The following is a 17,106-nucleotide window of genomic DNA, read 5'->3' on the forward strand; positions in this document are numbered from 1 at the left end:
GCGCTGTGTTGAAAGGTGCAAGCACACGTTTATCCAGGAGCAATTGTCTAATTTCAGTGGACTGGCAGTTTTGTGCTTGGCTGTCAGCTTGGGTTTGCCTGGTGGCAGCCTGACAGCCCTGTTCCCCTCTGCTGCCTGCCAAAACAGGATGTTACAATGCACTCCTGGGTCTCCGCAGTGAAAACCACGTCTATTCTTCGATCTTGAAATGTCTTGAAAGTAGGGAAATTGAAATGTATTTTTTCATTTCAAATCCTCAGCCTCCAAGGACGAGACGAGAAGAACAGTAGTGTCTTCGTAGTGTGTGCGGTGGGTTTATGTGAGGATGTTTGAGGGTGCATCTGTGTGTGTGTGTGTATGTACATAGGAATCTAAACTATTCTCCGAGGACTCCACTGTGATGATAGGAAGACAAAGGCCGCAATTTCTTATGTCTCTCTAATCCCACAAACCAGCTCCCTTAATCCCATACACCTCCATGTTAATCCAGGAACCGGGAGACGGGAGACCCCCCCCCCCCCCCCCCCCCCCATTTGTCTGCGTACGCAAGTGTCCATTCGATAAACACACTCTCTCCATAGATTAACATTACATTTAGTCATTTAGCAGACGCTCTTATCCAGAGCGAAAAGTAAAGTGACATTCTCCCCGAGGCAAGTAGGGTGAAGTGCCTTGCCCAAGGACACAAAATAATTTGCGCGGCTGGGAATCGAACCGGCAACCTTTTGATTAATTGCCCGACTACCTAACTGCTCAGCCATCTGGCTCCCAAATTTCAAAGCCCCAAAATAGCCCCATAATTACGATGGCTTCTCTGTTTTACTGTACAGTGGTGTACATGATGGATAGAAATCACTTGCTGTTGAAGAGGAAGTTATTGCCTCCATTTTGATTGTCTGTTGCCAGAGCATATCTGAACCTTCCTTTCCTCTCCCCCTTCCTCTCCGGAAGACTGACGTCCTGTTGCCAGTTCTCTCCTCCCCATCTGACAAATTGCAGGCGCCCGTCTTTCTGTTTCCTTTTTCATTTTCAATCTGTCTTATTTCCGAAGCCTTCGTTGTCAGAAGATTTTCACGGGAGGCATGAGGAGAGGAAGGCAGGAGAGATGGAGGGATGAAGGGAGAACTATCCTTCACTTTCATCTGAAAACTCAAATTCTTCAGAGGAATTTGCAGCAGGCCCCTTAGATGTCTTCACAGATCCACAGAACGAGAAGCAGACAGACAGGCTGACAGACAGACAGGCAGGCAAACAGACCAACAAAAAGGAGCACTCTCATACAGACAGGCAGGCAGACAGACAGATAGGCAGACAGACAAGCAGAGGGAGAGAGAGAGAGAGAGAGAGAGAGAGAGAGAGAGAGAGAGAGAGAGAGAGAGAGAGAAAGTCTTTATTGCCTCCCACATAGCTCTCTGTCAGTAGAAGGAGGAAGGGAGTTTTTTCAGCCTGCATCTGACAGCCCTCCTCACTCACTCACACACACACACACATACACACCTCACACACATCCTAATAACACTCCACACACACACACACCCTGCAGCCTCCAGGCTGCTAAGTAAAGCTCCCTCACAGTAAGAGGCTCCTCAGGCTCCACAAGTGCTGTCACCTGCTGACATTGTTTCTGTTCTTGTAATGAAAATGTGAAACTTTGTTTGCAATAAGCAGGCAGATGCTTTTCAATTGTGTGTGTGTGCATGCATGTGTGTGTTGGAGTGTGGAAAATAGAGCACAGATACACTAACTGAATGCAATAGAAGTTCTGGTTTCTCGTGAGAGAGCTCTTCAGAGTGAAGCGCTGAAAAAGGCCTACTTGGTAGATGTCCCCTATTTTCTGGAAACATTCTGTACAACATTGTCCATGGCTTGTTCTCTAGGGTGTGTGTGTGTATGTGTGTGTGTGTATGTGTGTGTGTGTTGTTTTATATGTGCAATATGACCAAACCCAGCAGATGTTCATAAACCTCAAGCACACAGTTCATACAATAATATCACATTGTGCTCCCATAGTGACCCATAATCACAAACACACACATATACAGTGCTTCTTTAATTCATGAAGGTCCCCTCATACATCATAACAGCATTATGTCTGTTTTCAGACCTGTGGTCTGTCATAGGCTCTATGTAAATGAGCTCCACAGCACAGCCTGACTGTAATCTGTCCATGATTTACTCTGTGGGTTCATACACACACAGGCGGGGCTGGAGGGGGCCGTGCTACACACACACACACTTGCATATGCACACACACACACACACACAGACAGACAGACAGCAGTTTGACTGAGAGCTCCGTCTCTATACTATAAACACTGCTGCTCCAAGGTTGTTATTGTTTCCTGGTTGTAAGAGATCTTGAAGGACCTCTCTGTCTCTCTGTCTCTCTCCCTTTCTGTCTCTCTTTCTCTGTCTCTCTCTCTCCCTGTCTGTCTCTCTCTCCCTCTCTGTCTCTACAGTATTTCTGTCTCCCTTTCGCTTTTCATCTCTCTCCCTCTCCCTCCTTCTCTCTCTCTCTATACATATGCCTGTCTCCCACTCTGTCTTTCAATCCCCATCCCTTTCTCCCAGGCTGTCAAGGACCATCTCTAGGGCCCTCTAGGGGTTCCTCTGTCAGCGCTTCTCTACTGCTCAGTCCACCACTTTTGTTCATCCAATTGAATTATTTACAAAACTCACACTTTTAATTTGACCGTTTTTCTACCGCGGGTGATGGACAAAAGACCAGTTGTATACTGTTGGCCATAAGGATTTTAAATGCGTGGGAGGACAATGTTCACCCTCACTCCTGCCTGTGTGTGGTTGGGGGGGGGGGCCTTCTGGCTTCTAATTCTCAGGGCTGATCCTAATTGGTTCAGGGCAGATCGGAAGCAATAAGATGAGGATGTGATACTGCCATGGTTGGTGGACACATTCGGAGTGTATGCTTGTGTGTGTCTGTGTTTGAGTGGGAATCTGTTTGTCCGTATGTGAGTGTGTGTAAGTCTGTGTTAATGTGTGTGTGAGTCTGTGTTTGTGTGTGTGTGTGTGTGACTTTGGGCTTGAGAGTGTGTGTTTGTGTGTGTCTGTGTGTTACATTTAGTCATTTTTTTTAGTCATTTTAGCAGACGCTCTTATCCAGAGCGACTTACAGTGTTCATGACAAACATTTTTTGTCAGTCTCTCTCTCTCTCTCTCTCCCTCTCTTTCGACTGATGTTCCCAGCCTTTGATGGAACACATTGTAGTGGGATTCAATTTGAGATCAAAGCAAAGATACGTTTTAGAGTGTCTCCATGGTTGTAGTCTTCAGCGGCTGGCTTCTTTGTCATGGCAACGCCAGACCCCAGGATGTGTTCATCCCTCCTGGCCCAGCCTTCAGTACTCCTCCCTCCTCCGGCAGTGCGTGAAGGCACGCTGCTCGGTGCTGTTCTCCACCCCTGATGGAAGGACAGACCAACCCTATGAGTGTCAGGACAGGATCGTGTGGATGTATGAGTTTGCATTTAATGAATGCGTGTGTGTGCGTGTGTGTGTGTGTGTGTGTGTGTGTGTGTGCAGGGGTGTGATGGGTGGAGGGTAGTGTAGATGAGAGATCAGATTTAAGCAGTCACTTCAAAAGCAGGGATAGTGTCTCATACGGTATTCATCTTATGAATGTGTATCGCACAGAAACCCCGGGCTATTAGCATAAATGTTCTAGTTAAAGCATTTATAATGATAACCTTTTCCCAAGTGATAAGACCTGCTGTGCTTTGTGCTGTGTGTGTGTGTGCGTTTGCATGCGACCACACAGCAGACCACACCTGGTTGAGAGAGTGATCTCACCAGCAGGGCTGTGTGTGAACCTCATCCATAATCACTAGCAGGGCTGTGAGCCTCATCCATAATCACCAGCAGGGCTCTGAGCCTCATCCATAATCACTAGCAGGGCTGTGAACCTCATCCATAATTACTATCAGGTCTGTGAACCTCATCCATAATCACCAGCAGCGCTCTGAGCCTCATCCATAATCACTAGCAGGGCGGTGAGCCTCATCCATATTCACCAGCAGGGCGGTGAGCCTCATACATAATCACAGCAGCTCATGACTCGACAGTCCCATGGCTGTCTTCCCTGACATTTACTAACAAAAGGACCAGAAACCGATGCTGTTCATGTATTTCTTGCCGAATTGATTGTTTGCTCTTTATCTTGCTCTTGACGTCATCACATCATGGTGGAGTTTTGATACAAATTGAATTAGTTTGGTTGTGGTCCTGATTTGATAACTCCGGGCTCCAGGAAAGGTTCACTGCAGTTTGGATAATTAAGAACAGTTTACTCTGACATGACAATGACTGAAACAGAACAGAACAAGAATAACAGCAATAGACAGTATTGGATTTACACATTTGGCCTGTTCAAAGTTAATAATCAGTAATGTGGAAGTGAGGTCTGAGAGACTAATTCTACTTTGGATTGTATTTAGTGAAAATAAATGACAGTTGATTCTGGAGAAAGTGAAAGCACTGGTGGTGATTCTTACAACCCTTTCATCTAGGGTTCTCTGATCAAAGTAACCCTCTTCCTACAAGTCAGCAAATAATATTTGGTGGCAGGGTAATTATATTTCATCTCAGCCAACATTAGTTATCTGGAATCAATGTATCTGCTACTCTCTTAAAGTTAACCCGATTTCAGGTGATAGAGTAACTAGTTTGGCTAGTAAGTTTTGTTGCTAGCTTATTGGCTCACCTTCCTTAGTTAGGTGAATGGTCAGCGAACCCACAGCTGGAAGGTGCTTACGACAGCTAGGGACGTGAAGCGTATGCTGTGAAAAGTCCCTTATTCATGCTCCATGCTCTGTCGCGCATCGTTTTGGTCCAACGACAGTTATTATGCACTACAAGCCGTCTGGAGATCGACAGTATTCTTCTGTTTTGTGCTCCATGTGATTGCTAATCACCAGGCTGATGTTGATGAGGAGACCTCTCAAAAGGCCAGGGGTCATGGCCTCCGCGAAAAAGAAAATTCAGTGGGAGGAGAGCGTGACACGGGCTCTCATCTCTCTTCATTGTATCTGCTTGAGTCTCTTATCTTCGCTGTCGCTCAGCATTAACGGAGTTCAAGGTAGCAATCAGGAGATGACAAGATAATTACAGTTGTGGAGTGGGGTTGGGTCTGTTCTGATCCTGACTGGGTGATGTGACATCCCTATAGAGAGCTAGGCTGTCGAAGAACGCACTACACAATGCATGAAAATAGAATACATTTTCTAAATAGAAAAAGCATGAGCCGAAGACACTCAATTGAAAATGTTGATGAAAGATTGAAATGCTTCCAATGAATTGTTAAAATAATCTCCTAAACACAAACAGTTGTGCTGTTCAGGGTGATCTCCTTGACACAGTGGTTCTCGTTCAAAAAGCCAAACCCAGTCAGAGTCAACAACACACTTCCTATGTGCTCCCTGGACAGACCAAGGGGCCAGAAACTCATTACTGCACCCCAGGCTGAGTCAAGTACAACTTTACTGAAGGTCAAAGCAATTACCAACCTCTCCATCCCTTCCCAAATCTCTTGCTCCACCCTATGAGCCCCCCCCCCCCCCCCATGAGCCCCCCCCCCCCCCCATGAGCCCCCCCCCCCCTCCCTCCGTTACTTCTGCAATATCTCATCCCTCCCCTTTTTGATATCTTTCCCCTCCCTCCTTTCCTCCCATCGTGCCCCTCCGGCTCTCCCTTCTCCTCACAAGCAATCTTCCTCTCTGTCTCTCCTCATCTTTGTCTCAGTCCTCCATAGTCCTCCTCCCCTCATCTGTCACTCCGCTCTCCTCCCCTCCATACTCTCTTGTCCTCCCACTCATCTCCTGAAGATCTGTGTTGGAGGCTATCGCTAGTTGTTGGCTGGATTTCAAAGTTCTCACATTTTCAGCTCTTTTAAAATGACAAGTATTGTTTTTTAAAGTTTTACTCAAACACAATTCCGAGTTATTTTTTGCACTTCAAAATAGCACAGTTCAGAGCCAACAGTTTTCCGTTCTCCGTTTTCCATTCAGAGCCAGCAGGAACTGCTTATTTTTACTGGCCAAATCGCAGTAACCACATCTCTGCTACCGGGCATGGTGAACAGTTGTAATTTGATGAGGCGAGAGAGTTTGATCTGTGTTGGCTGAACATAACATCTAATCACCAGGGAGGGTTGCATTCCCCCCGGGGGAAAGAGAGAGACACAGCTGTGTGATTGGTCAGGTTGTTTCCTGTTTCCTGTTTCATGTCACTGAGGGTTGATTAATTATTCAATGCTGGCGAGTTGTTTACTGTAAATAAACAGTATCTACATTGTGTGTGTTTGTGTGTATACCGACTTATAATGATTGTAACTAGACTAAGCCAAAACTAAGTACAGTAACTAAAACAGCTGTGTGTGTATGTGTCTCTTAGATGCAAGGCAGCATGCTGTTTGTGTGTGTGTGCGTGTATATGTGTGAGTCAGATGCAACGCAGCAGGGTGTGTGTGTGCATCAGATGCAAGGCGGCAGGCATACTGTGTGTGTTTGTGTGTGTCAGAAACAAGGCATCAGGCTGTGTGTGTGCGTGTGTGTGTGTGTGTGTCAGATGCAGCATACTGAAGAGAAGTCAGCATTGTGTTTCTCAGCTTCTCTCGGTCTGCCTCGTGAAAAACAGCAACAAAAGAAATCTAATCTTATGTAACACCCCCATTTTGCTCTTCTGGAAATAGCCAAGTACAAAATTCATGAAAAGAAAATGCAGGCAAGCACACACATATATTATCGAGAAATTGTTTGTACTGCTGAAATTACAGTTATTCCACACAGTACATACACAGGTACTCTGATGTATGTAGAAATAATGTATTGTATTGTATTGCATAGAGAGAGTCAGGTGGCTGAGCGGTTAGGGATTCGGGCTAGTAATCTGAAGGTTGCCAGTTCGATTCCTGGCCATGTCTATTGACGTTGTGTCCTTGGGCAAGGCACTTCACCCTACTTACCTAGGGGGGAATGCCCCTGTACTTACTGTAAGTTGCTCTGGATAAGAGTGTCTGCTAAATGTAAACCTAAATATTTGCTCCATTTATTTATTTGCAGTATGTAGCATTCATTTATTATCGCTTTCGCAACATTTATGTAGACAACCTTACTGTAAGATGCAGGAATCTAAAAGAAGACTTTGCATATGACACTGCTGTCCAGCAGTCCAGAATTAGTCATCAGTGCATCTAGAGAAGTTTCCCTTATTGCATAAAGACCTTAAAGATAGTCAGCATGGCTAGTTAAAGTAATAAATAATATCTCTGATACACTTATCGACCTTAGTCAGGTTCTCACAAAGCCACACACTGATGGAAGAGTGTGTGTGTGTGTGTGTGTGTGTGTGTGTGTGTGTGTGTGTGTGTCGCTGGCACTTTGAAGCTCTGGGATATTGGAATATATAAAATGTTGCAACCCTTTCAGCAGGCTGGTTTCCTGTTCTGAGACTGACCGTGTCTCTCAGAGCCTGAGGCCATTGTCCCTGACCCCCTCTGCCCTGCTTTTCATCCTGTCCCCACCTCCCTCCCTCCCTCTCTCCCCTCATCCCTCCCCTCATCCCTCTCTCTGTCTGAGCGTGGAAGGGGTTGTGGTGGAGGGCAACCGTGTGATCTGTAAAACATGCCACTCTGTGCAGCAGGCTCTGCCTCTGACAGACGTTTCATCTCCCCGTCTCACTTTCTCGCACACACATATATGCTTTCCAGGTGTGCACTGGGACTGAAAAACGGCCCGGGACTTTGTATACGTAGACCGGCCCACAGCCGTGTATTATTATTATATATAGATTTCTTTTTGCATTATGCCGCAGCCGTTTGACCAGCCGTTTCGGGAAATCGCCCAACTCTCCTGACGGCCAGTCCGACCCTGATGCTCTCTCTCTCTCTCTCTCTCTCTCTCTCTCTCTGTCTCTCTGTCTCTCTCTCAGTCGCTGTCAGTCTCTCTCGGTCTTTCTCTCTGTCTTGCTCACTCTCGCTCTCTCTGTCTCTCTTTCTTTCTTTCAGTCTGTCTGTCATTCCTTTCAGCAAGTCACTTAATGTACATGATATCAGTTCAGGGAGGGCCAACTTGTAGCTATGGGCTGAAGCCCAATAATTAAACTCTAAAAGCCATACTTGGAGCCACTCAGATGGGCGCTGCAGGGCTCAGGTAGCACCATCAGTCAGCAGTGAACACTGGGATCTGAGGATGGCCAGCGGGCCAGGATCCTGCCAGCTGATTGGTTCTGCTGCCTTCCCACTAGGGGACAGCGTGTGTGTGTGTCAGAGAGAGAGAGAGAGAGAGAGAGAGAGAGAGAGAGAGAGAGAGAGAGAGAGACAGAGAGACAGAGAGAGGGAGGAGGATGGAGAAAGAGAGACTAAGTGGTGAGACAGAGAAAGGGAGGGGAGGAGGGAGGGAGGAAGGAAGGAAGGAAGGGAGGGAGGGAGGGAGGGAGGGAGGGAGGAGGGAGGGAGGGAGGGAGGGAGGGAGGGAGGGAGGGAGGGAGGGAGGGAGGGAGGGAGGGAGGGAGAGAGAGAGGGAACAACAGAGAGAGATGAAAGGTCCAGTCCAGGTGAAGTGCCCTGTGTGTGATTCTAGATTGAGGCCAGTCCCCTTGAGGACCGACAGCCATTATAAAACAATTCAGACACACTTTTATCCCCCATACTTCGGCAGAATTCAGCTCTTAACCTTTACAGAGAGGTGCGCCCTTCAGGGCTTACTCAATGTTGTCTGATGGCAATTGATTTTTTACTGACATTTTCTTTCCTCTCACTTTTTTGCTCTCTCTCTCTCTCTTTCTCTCTCTCTCTCTCACTCTCTCGGTTTCTCTATCACACACACGCTTGCTCTTTCTCTCTGTTGATCTCCAACACACACTCTCGCCATCTGTCTCTCTGCTTATTTCCCCCTCACAGGGTGACGAAGTCCTGACCGTTATAAAGACCAAACCCCAGTGGCCGGCCTGGCAGCCCCTCAACATGTAAGTTGAACTGAAACGGTTCAACTTTTAACTTCTTTCAACTTGATTTATCAATGGGTTATGCCACCACAGTGGAAAAAAACAAGATATGGACCTACATACAGTACAACACATAATAACCACTCAAGTCAGTCAGGTGGCTGAGCGGTGAGGGATTCGGGCTAGTAATCCAAAGGTTGCCAGTTCGATTCCCGGTCATGCCGACTGACGTTGTGTCCTTGGGCAAGGCACTTCACTCTACTTGCCTCGGGAAATGTCCCTGTACTTACTGTAAGTCGCTCTGGATAAGAGCGTCTGCTAAATGACTCAAATGTAAATGTAAATGTCATCGCTCTAGTTCCGAACTGTCTGCATTTCTTGAGACATTTGGTTTGCTACTGAGCAAACCGCTACTGTGTGTGTGTGTGTGTGTGTGTTTGGGGGGGGGGGTAGAAAGAGATTGATTGATGGAGAGAGTGAGGAGGATGGAGAGAGAGAGAGGAAGGAAAGTTCTGGGATGTGTCAGGCAAGAAAGGAATGACAGAGGGATGGAACTATTCTCAATCCGATAGTTACAGCTACATTGTCTTGTAATACTGTTGAAGGGAAAAGTGTTGCCAACATTACAGTTAGTTTCAGTTGACAACGACTCTCACACAATATTTATAATATCCAGAATGTTCTTAAAATTCATCTATGCAGAACTAAGTATTTGTGTCCTTTGGTGTTAATTGAGAATAAATATGTCCCTAATCTCATGAGACACACCACAACACCCAGCCTTCTAGCCCTGGGAATCTTCAATAAAACATCTGTGTAGTGACCCAAACGCCTGGAGCTGTTTATAAAACTCTATTATTTTCACTAATTAGGTATAATGAGAAACCAATCAGTCTCTAGTTCACAAAGTAATACAGAAGCCTGGCTAACGAGATGCTTTGACAATTATGTATTTTTAACTAGTTTGTAGAGAAGAAATGTATTAAAAAGTAACAGATATCAGCTCAGCTTGAACTCTCTAGACCCGGAGAACACATAATGTCAGAAGCATGCTTTAGAATTTGTGGGAAATCAAGTTCATATTAAAAGTGATATAATTATTAGTTTAGAACTCTTTCAATTTAATTCCTCAATGTAACATAGCTTAACGACTTAATTGACCAGTATTTCTGTCTGTCTGTTTGTCTCTTTCATTGTGTCTGTATTAATGCCTGCCTGTCTGTAACAATCCCTCTTTCTTCTATCCATCTCTCTCTTGCTCCCTCTCGTTCTCTTCCTCTCGTTCTCTTCCTCCCTCCCTCCCTCCCTCCCTCCCGCTCTCTCTCTCTCTCTCTCTCTCTCTCTCTCTCTCTCTCTCTCTCTCTCTCTCTCTCTTTCTCTCTCTCTCTCTCTCTCTCTCTCTCTCTCTCCCTCCCTCCCTCTTTCTCCCTCCCTCCCTCCCTCCCTCCCTCCCTCCCTCCCTCCCTCCCTCCCTCCCTCCCTCCCTCCCTCCCTCCCTCCCTCCCTCCCTCTCTCTCTCTCTCTCTCTCTCTCTCTCTCTCTCTCTCTCTCTCTCTCTCTCCCTCTCTCTCTCTCTCTCCCTCCCTCCCTGTCCCCCTCCCTCCTGCCCTCCCCCTCCCCTCTCCAGACGTGCTGCTCCGTCAGCAGAGTTCTCCGTGGACCGCGTGCGTCACCTCATGTCCTTCCTGACCATGCTGGGTCCCAGTCCGGACTGGAACGTGGGTCTGTCTAGGGAGGACCTGTGCACCAGGGATTGTGGCTGGGTCCAGAGGCTGGTCCAGGACCTCATCCCCTGGGATGCAGGCACCGACAGTGGGGTCACCTATGAGGTAGGTGGCCCCTGAGAGAGACGCCTGGATCTCACGCTCCTCACCAGCTCCCGCCGTGCACATCTCGTCAAGCTCAGCTTTGTGCATTTCCAATGCAAATGTCAGATGTCAATATTGACACGTTTCCATAACAACCCTGTGCATGTGCATTGTGTGGCTCCGCTTACATCCATAGTTTTGTCTCATGAATGTGTCGTTCCTAAACGTTATAGATAAATACATGTCAACCTTACAAACACTGCAAACCTGCCAGTTGCGCAATCATGTTTATTGTGCCACCTGTATTCATCCAGATGGCTTCCTCTCTTTTACTGTCCGAGTGTCTGCTCTGGAATGCACCCAAGCATATTTGGTCTTCTATACACTAGCTAGTCTGAGTGATGCTAACGATCGGTTGACAAAATACTCCCAGAACAGTCCTCTTTCCCAGTCAGGCAGGTAGTGAGTATGGAGATTCACTACGCACGCACTGCCATCTACAGGGCAGAAGAGCAGGCCGTAGCTGGGATAGTCTTGTAGTCAGTGCTTGAATTGTGTGTTTGTGTGTGTTGTGGAGCGGCTCTGTTCCAGACAGTTCCCTAAGACAGCAGGCTGCTCGCAGTGCTGTCATAAATCACTCATTAAAGTTGTATTACACATGGTATAAATGATGCACTGAAAGATCAAACATCCAAGCCCCCCCCTTCACACACACACACAATCACTCCCTCCCTCTCTCTCTCTCTCTCTTTCACACACACACACACACACAATCACTCCATCTCTCTGTCTCTCTGACGGACACACACAATCTCTCTCTCTTTCTCTATCTCACAATCACTCCCTGTCTCTCTCTCACACACACACGCACACACACACACACAAGCACTCCCTCTCTCACACACACACACTCATACAACAACAACAGATGGCTTCAGTGAAGGATGAGGTGTTCATTCTCATTTCCAGTCTGTCTTCCCTCCTGACTTCTCTATCTTGTCTGTCAGAGTCCCAAATAGTCAGTACCCACTTCAACTCTCACTCCTGTTCGGTGCCCTCCAGAGGAAGCATGTACTGTACTAACGGGAGAGTGTACTTACCTACACTATACTTACCGTACATTTTTATCATGATTACTGCTTTTAATAATGATGATAATTATAATATATTCATTCTTAACTGTGTTCGTGCAGATGTAGTAGGTTGGTTTCCTATGACGAATACCTTGGCAGAACAATACAGGATAACAGAAAAATACATCAGAAGATATTACTCAGCACTTTGTCTCACCCCCATGTGCTCTACTGTTCCAGTCTCCTAACAAGCCCAGCATTCCCCCAGAGAGGATCCGTCCCCTCACAAGCCTCGACCAACCACAGAGCCCCTTCTACGATGCTGAGGGCGGGCCAATCACTGCCTTGGCCAGGGTGGTGGTGGAGAGGATCGCCAGGAAGGTGTGTGTCTGTGTGTGTGTGTGTGTGTGTTCTTGCCTGTTTGTTTATCTGTCCATCTGATTTTCTGTCCTATCCATCTGGGAATTGTTTATAAAATAAACGTATTCACCTCAGCAACAGAAATCAATCTCATTTACACAAACGGAAACTTGGGCTTCGCCTCAGGAAAGCATTTCCCCAAGCAGAGTTGCGTATGTTCCCCTGTCCTTTGTGGCCAGCAGTCCAGACCAGAGTAAATGAAAAGGGTGTTGTCTGTGTTTATGTGGCTGAAATATGGCGTTTTCTTCCACGTCCTGTCCACAGGGGGAACAGTGCAACACTGTCCCAGATACGGTGGACGATATCGTGGCAGACATTGGTCAGGAGGAGAAGGGGGAAGGTTTGTGCTGCTGTCTCTCATCTCACATCTCGAGTCTCCATATCTACCGCCTGTTTGGGAGGTTTATTTCGTTGGTTCTCCTGCTGGCCGACAGTTTAATTACACACCGCATTGTGACTGGGGAAGCTAATAAAAAAGACACCGGAAATGGGTTCGGTGGAGGCCCACCCTCCTGGGTCTCGACTGTAAACAGGAGAGTTGGAAAACAGCAGAGCTGATGGGGACTGAGGTCTGGCTGAGCTAGGCCTCAGGAGGAGCTGAAACAACACTGACACAGCGTCAACGTGTGTTCACTGTACCCAATGAGTGTTTATAGAAGTCCACTCTCATGAGATAGTGTTAAATTGAACACTTTGAAATGAACTTTGCTGTGTGGCTTTCTTTTCCTCCTAAGATAGGACAAGAGTGATATTGAACAATGTACTGTTGGCCGTGAAAGAGCTTGGGTATAGAATGACAATGTACTGTATATTTAATTATACTTAGCTTAGGTCACGATGAGCGTACACTACATTACACTTAATTACTTCTGACCTTTTCATTCCTACAGAATACAGGGCATCAATGACACACCTGCATCCCTGTCAGTGATTTGAGTACAATAAATTGTATTGTCTTGAGTATTAATTTGAGTGAGAGACTATATTGTAACCAGCCTCCTCTTCCCCTCTCCTCCTCCTTCTCCCCCCTCCTTCACCTCCCCCCCTCCTCCCTCCCCCTTCTTCCTCCCTCCTCCCCCTCATCCCACCTCCTTCCCCCTCACCCCACATCCCCCTCCTCCTCCTCCCTCATCCCCCCTCCTCCAGACGACACACCAGAGACGTGTATCTACTCCAGCTGGTCTCCCTGGTCGGCCTGCAGCTCTGCCACCTGTGACAAGGGCCGTCGGATGAGGCAGCGCATGCTGAAAGCCCAGTTGGACCTCAGTGTTTCCTGCCCCCACACCCAGGACTTCCAGCCCTGCATGGGGCCAGGATGCAGCCAGGAGGGTGAGGAAACTCAAGGTTTTTACTGCTTGGATCAGCTCTGAGGAAGCTTGGCAGACATGTTTGTTGGGATGCAGTGGAGCCTACAGTATAAGGTCTATGTACCCTCAGAGAGAGCAGAGAGAGCCAGGTTGGAGACAGGGTCTGGTGGTAGCTGTGAGATGAGAGAGGATGGGGTTTGGTGACCACAGATGACATGTTCTTCCAGCATTCAAGGATGCTTACGTAACTGACTCATGGGACATTCCAGAGACTTCAGTCAGTCAATCAAACTTTATTGAAATAACACATTGCCACAAAACAAAGGCAATTTGGAATTTAAAAAAAAGGTTCAAACGAGTAAAAAAAACAAAACATGAAAGGACTTATTGAAATATACAATAAAACTAATAATAAACTAATAAATAAAAACGAACATTAATAGTGCAGTTTCAGTATTCTTTGAAAGATATCCAGATATCCAGACATTCCCTCTAACGTTCTCTCACTCTCTCCATCTCAGTACCTGACAGGGTGTGCCATGGCATCGCAGGGCAGCAGTCTAGAAAACAGCCAGGTTGGAACTTGCAGACGACATCAAAAGGCTACGACATTAGTCTTTCCTGCTTCCCGCTTTACTCAGCACAGCAGGTGCTCCCCCCCCCCCCACAGTTTGTTCAGAGCTGTTTGACGACAAAAGAGCAAATCTGAGGCTTTGCAGGCTAATCAACACTAGCAGGGTTGAGATCAGAAGACATACATATCATTATTCAGCTGCGTCGCCGTCTCCGCTGTAAACAAGGTCTGATCTGAAGGCTGCTCTGCTCATCCAGATAGGCTGGATCACCATCCCCCCCCTCTCTCTCTCTCTCTCTCTCTCTCCCTCTCTCTCTCTGTATTTCTCTCTTTCTCTCTTAAGCACGCTCTCCCTTTTCAGCTCTCTGTTTTTCGCTCTCTTTTCCCCTGGCACATCTCCTTTGTCCAATTTACATCAGTTGTCAGTTGGACAGGTTTCACTGAAAGGGAAATGTTTAGTCAAGCAGCCTTCCTCTTTGTCATCTTCATCACACTAACCGTCTCTCACTCCTACTTTCTCTCCCTTTCCTTTTTGGTCAGAGTCTAATGAGGGATGTTGAACTATTCAAGGCTAACACTACTCACAGCTGCCCACAATTAATTATTTATCCTACCATGGCCCGCTTTTTCATGTTATACAGTGTTAGTGTTCTGGGTTTGATTGGTATTCCTGTGGATGCCTGGGGGACATGTTTGAAGGTCATCACAAAGAAGTTTTTACACTTTTTTTTAACTTAGGAATGATTTATTAACTGATCATTACTAATCAAACTATTCATCAAAGTCTACTGTGGGAAGCAGATATATTTTGAGAAACAGTGCGTGTGTACGTGAGTGTGTATGTGTCCACAAAGGAAAGTGAAATCCATGAAAGGTTTTGGCAGAGTTCATCCACCCTGTCTGAGAAGCTATTTCCACAAGTGCAGCTTCCGGATATCCGGAGCAGGTGCACCAAGACGGAGTGATGCAGAATTACTCACCCAGGGTCCTGGCTGACAGAAACTATAGGATGCTAACGGTGATGCTAAGAAAAACACGAGCAAAAAAGAAACGTGCCAAAATATCAGAACAGCAACACAAAAAAATCAGCCCAAAAATCCTGCAATAAAAACAAGGCTAGCTGGGGGCCAAGGGGGCCTGACAGCTAGTTCTTCTGACAGACAGCAGACGTCTTAAAAACAAACCGGAAAACTGCACTGCAGTTTCGATCTCTTCGTTTCATTGGGTCCATTTCTCAATGTGCAGTGTATTTGTATGTTGCTTTGGATTAAAGCATCTGATAAATGACTCAGAGAATACTGGATACCGTCAATCAACCTAGTACAATGCACACACACAACCGTAAAGGTCTGTGTACCCTGGGTGTGTATTCTGTGTACTACAGAACATGTTTACTACATAAACGAGTAAACATGTGGTAAACGAGTACATGTGTACTCGTTTACCACATGTGTACCTTGCGAGCTACATGTGTACCACATGTGTACTACATAATTGTGCGTCACTCTCGATTAAAGCCATCCGCTACATCGAACAAAACAGTCATGTAAAATGTCCACCTGTCTGCCTGTGTCGGTCTGTCCCAGAATCCTCCACCTGTATGATGTCAGAGTGGATCAGCTGGTCTCCGTGCAGCGCGTCATGCGGCATGGGCATGAGGTCACGGGAGCGCTACGTCAAGCAGTTCCCCGAGGACGGCTCCCTCTGCGCCCTGCCCACCGACGACAGCCAGAAGTGTGTGGTCAACGAAGACTGCTGTGAGTCCTCACGCACCACACACACACTCGCACACACACTCGCACACAAAACATCCACTCACACGCATAGCAAACGGCACCACACACTCAGACACACACTTCCACACAAAACGGAACACACACTTCCACGTGTAACACCGCACACACACACACTTACGCACATCACACACACACACACAACCACACACAAACTAGTTTAAGTGGATTTGCGATCTGCAACGCATAACGTGATATGACAGGATGCTGCATTAGTGAGATGAGATGTCAAATGTCTATATGATAAATAATACAATATTATAACCCTTTCCCATGCCCCTCCCATGCCCCCCCCCCCCCCCACACACAGCGGCCAGCAGCTGTGTAGTGACAGAGTGGGGGGAGTGGGACCCCTGCAGCGCCACCTGTGGGCTGGGCATGAGGCGGCGGGAGCGCATGGTGAAGATGCCTCCGCTGGACGGCTCCGTGTGCAGGGCAGAAGTGGAGGAGGTGGAGAAGTGCATGATGCCAGACTGCCGTGAGTCGCCCCAACGCTTCGACTCTCAAACGCTGGGAAGGCAAAACGCTTCAGCGCTTCGACTCTTAAAAACCCTCCGACACTTCCACACGTCGACGCTCAAATGCTCTTGCAAGCCCTTCAACTCTTAAACACTTCAAAACAAACACTTAAGCCTTTAAACCCTTAAATGCTTAGTTGCTATAATATTCAAGCACTGTCTCTTTTACTAACCTGTGTACTGTATGTACTCTATTCTACAAGGGACACATCATTACTAGCTCTCTTGATCTTGCAATACTCTGGCTAACAGGGACAACCTAGATATGCTTTGGAATTAAGACAAAAAAGAGGGTGGTGATTATTAGAACTTGTTGAATACATGTGTTTTCAAACTACCATGCAGCGAAAAGCAAGAATGTGGTTGTGTAACTGCACATCTATGCATGCGTGCGTGTGCGTGCGTGCGTGAGTGCAGACTCCATCCCGTGTATGCTGTCTCCGTGGTCGGACTGGAGCGCGTGCAGCGCGACGTGTGGGCGGGGCCTGAGGACTCGGCAGCGCATGCTGAAGTCGGAGGAGGGCGGCTGCAGCGAGGAGCTGGAGCAGAGCGAGAGATGCATGCTGCCTGAATGTCGTAAGGAGCTCAGAGGGAACCGCAAACAGGCGGTGTCATATAAATAAGTGCAGTAAGATTCCCAATATTTACAGTGGGTCCTG

At 47.1% G+C, this 17,106-nt stretch overlaps 1 protein-coding gene across 1 annotated transcript in view; it reads left to right on the forward strand.

Moving 5' to 3' along the window:
- The window catches only part of spon1b (spondin 1b), a 33,416-nt gene that overhangs the window by 13,443 nt on the left and 2,867 nt on the right, over positions 1 to 17,106 (forward strand). The window contains exons 7-14 of the mRNA XM_067234854.1: positions 8,911 to 8,975; positions 10,582 to 10,783; positions 12,076 to 12,216; positions 12,520 to 12,595; positions 13,402 to 13,584; positions 15,723 to 15,893; positions 16,240 to 16,407; positions 16,865 to 17,023. Coding sequence (XP_067090955.1) covers positions 8,911 to 8,975; positions 10,582 to 10,783; positions 12,076 to 12,216; positions 12,520 to 12,595; positions 13,402 to 13,584; positions 15,723 to 15,893; positions 16,240 to 16,407; positions 16,865 to 17,023 — 1,165 coding nt within the window. The remainder of the gene's footprint in view (positions 1 to 8,910; positions 8,976 to 10,581; positions 10,784 to 12,075; positions 12,217 to 12,519; positions 12,596 to 13,401; positions 13,585 to 15,722; positions 15,894 to 16,239; positions 16,408 to 16,864; positions 17,024 to 17,106) is intronic.

The sequence above is a fragment of the Osmerus mordax genome, chromosome 4, assembly GCF_038355195.1.
Source record: "Osmerus mordax isolate fOsmMor3 chromosome 4, fOsmMor3.pri, whole genome shotgun sequence".
In the NCBI taxonomy this organism is placed as follows: Eukaryota; Metazoa; Chordata; class Actinopteri; order Osmeriformes; family Osmeridae; genus Osmerus; species Osmerus mordax.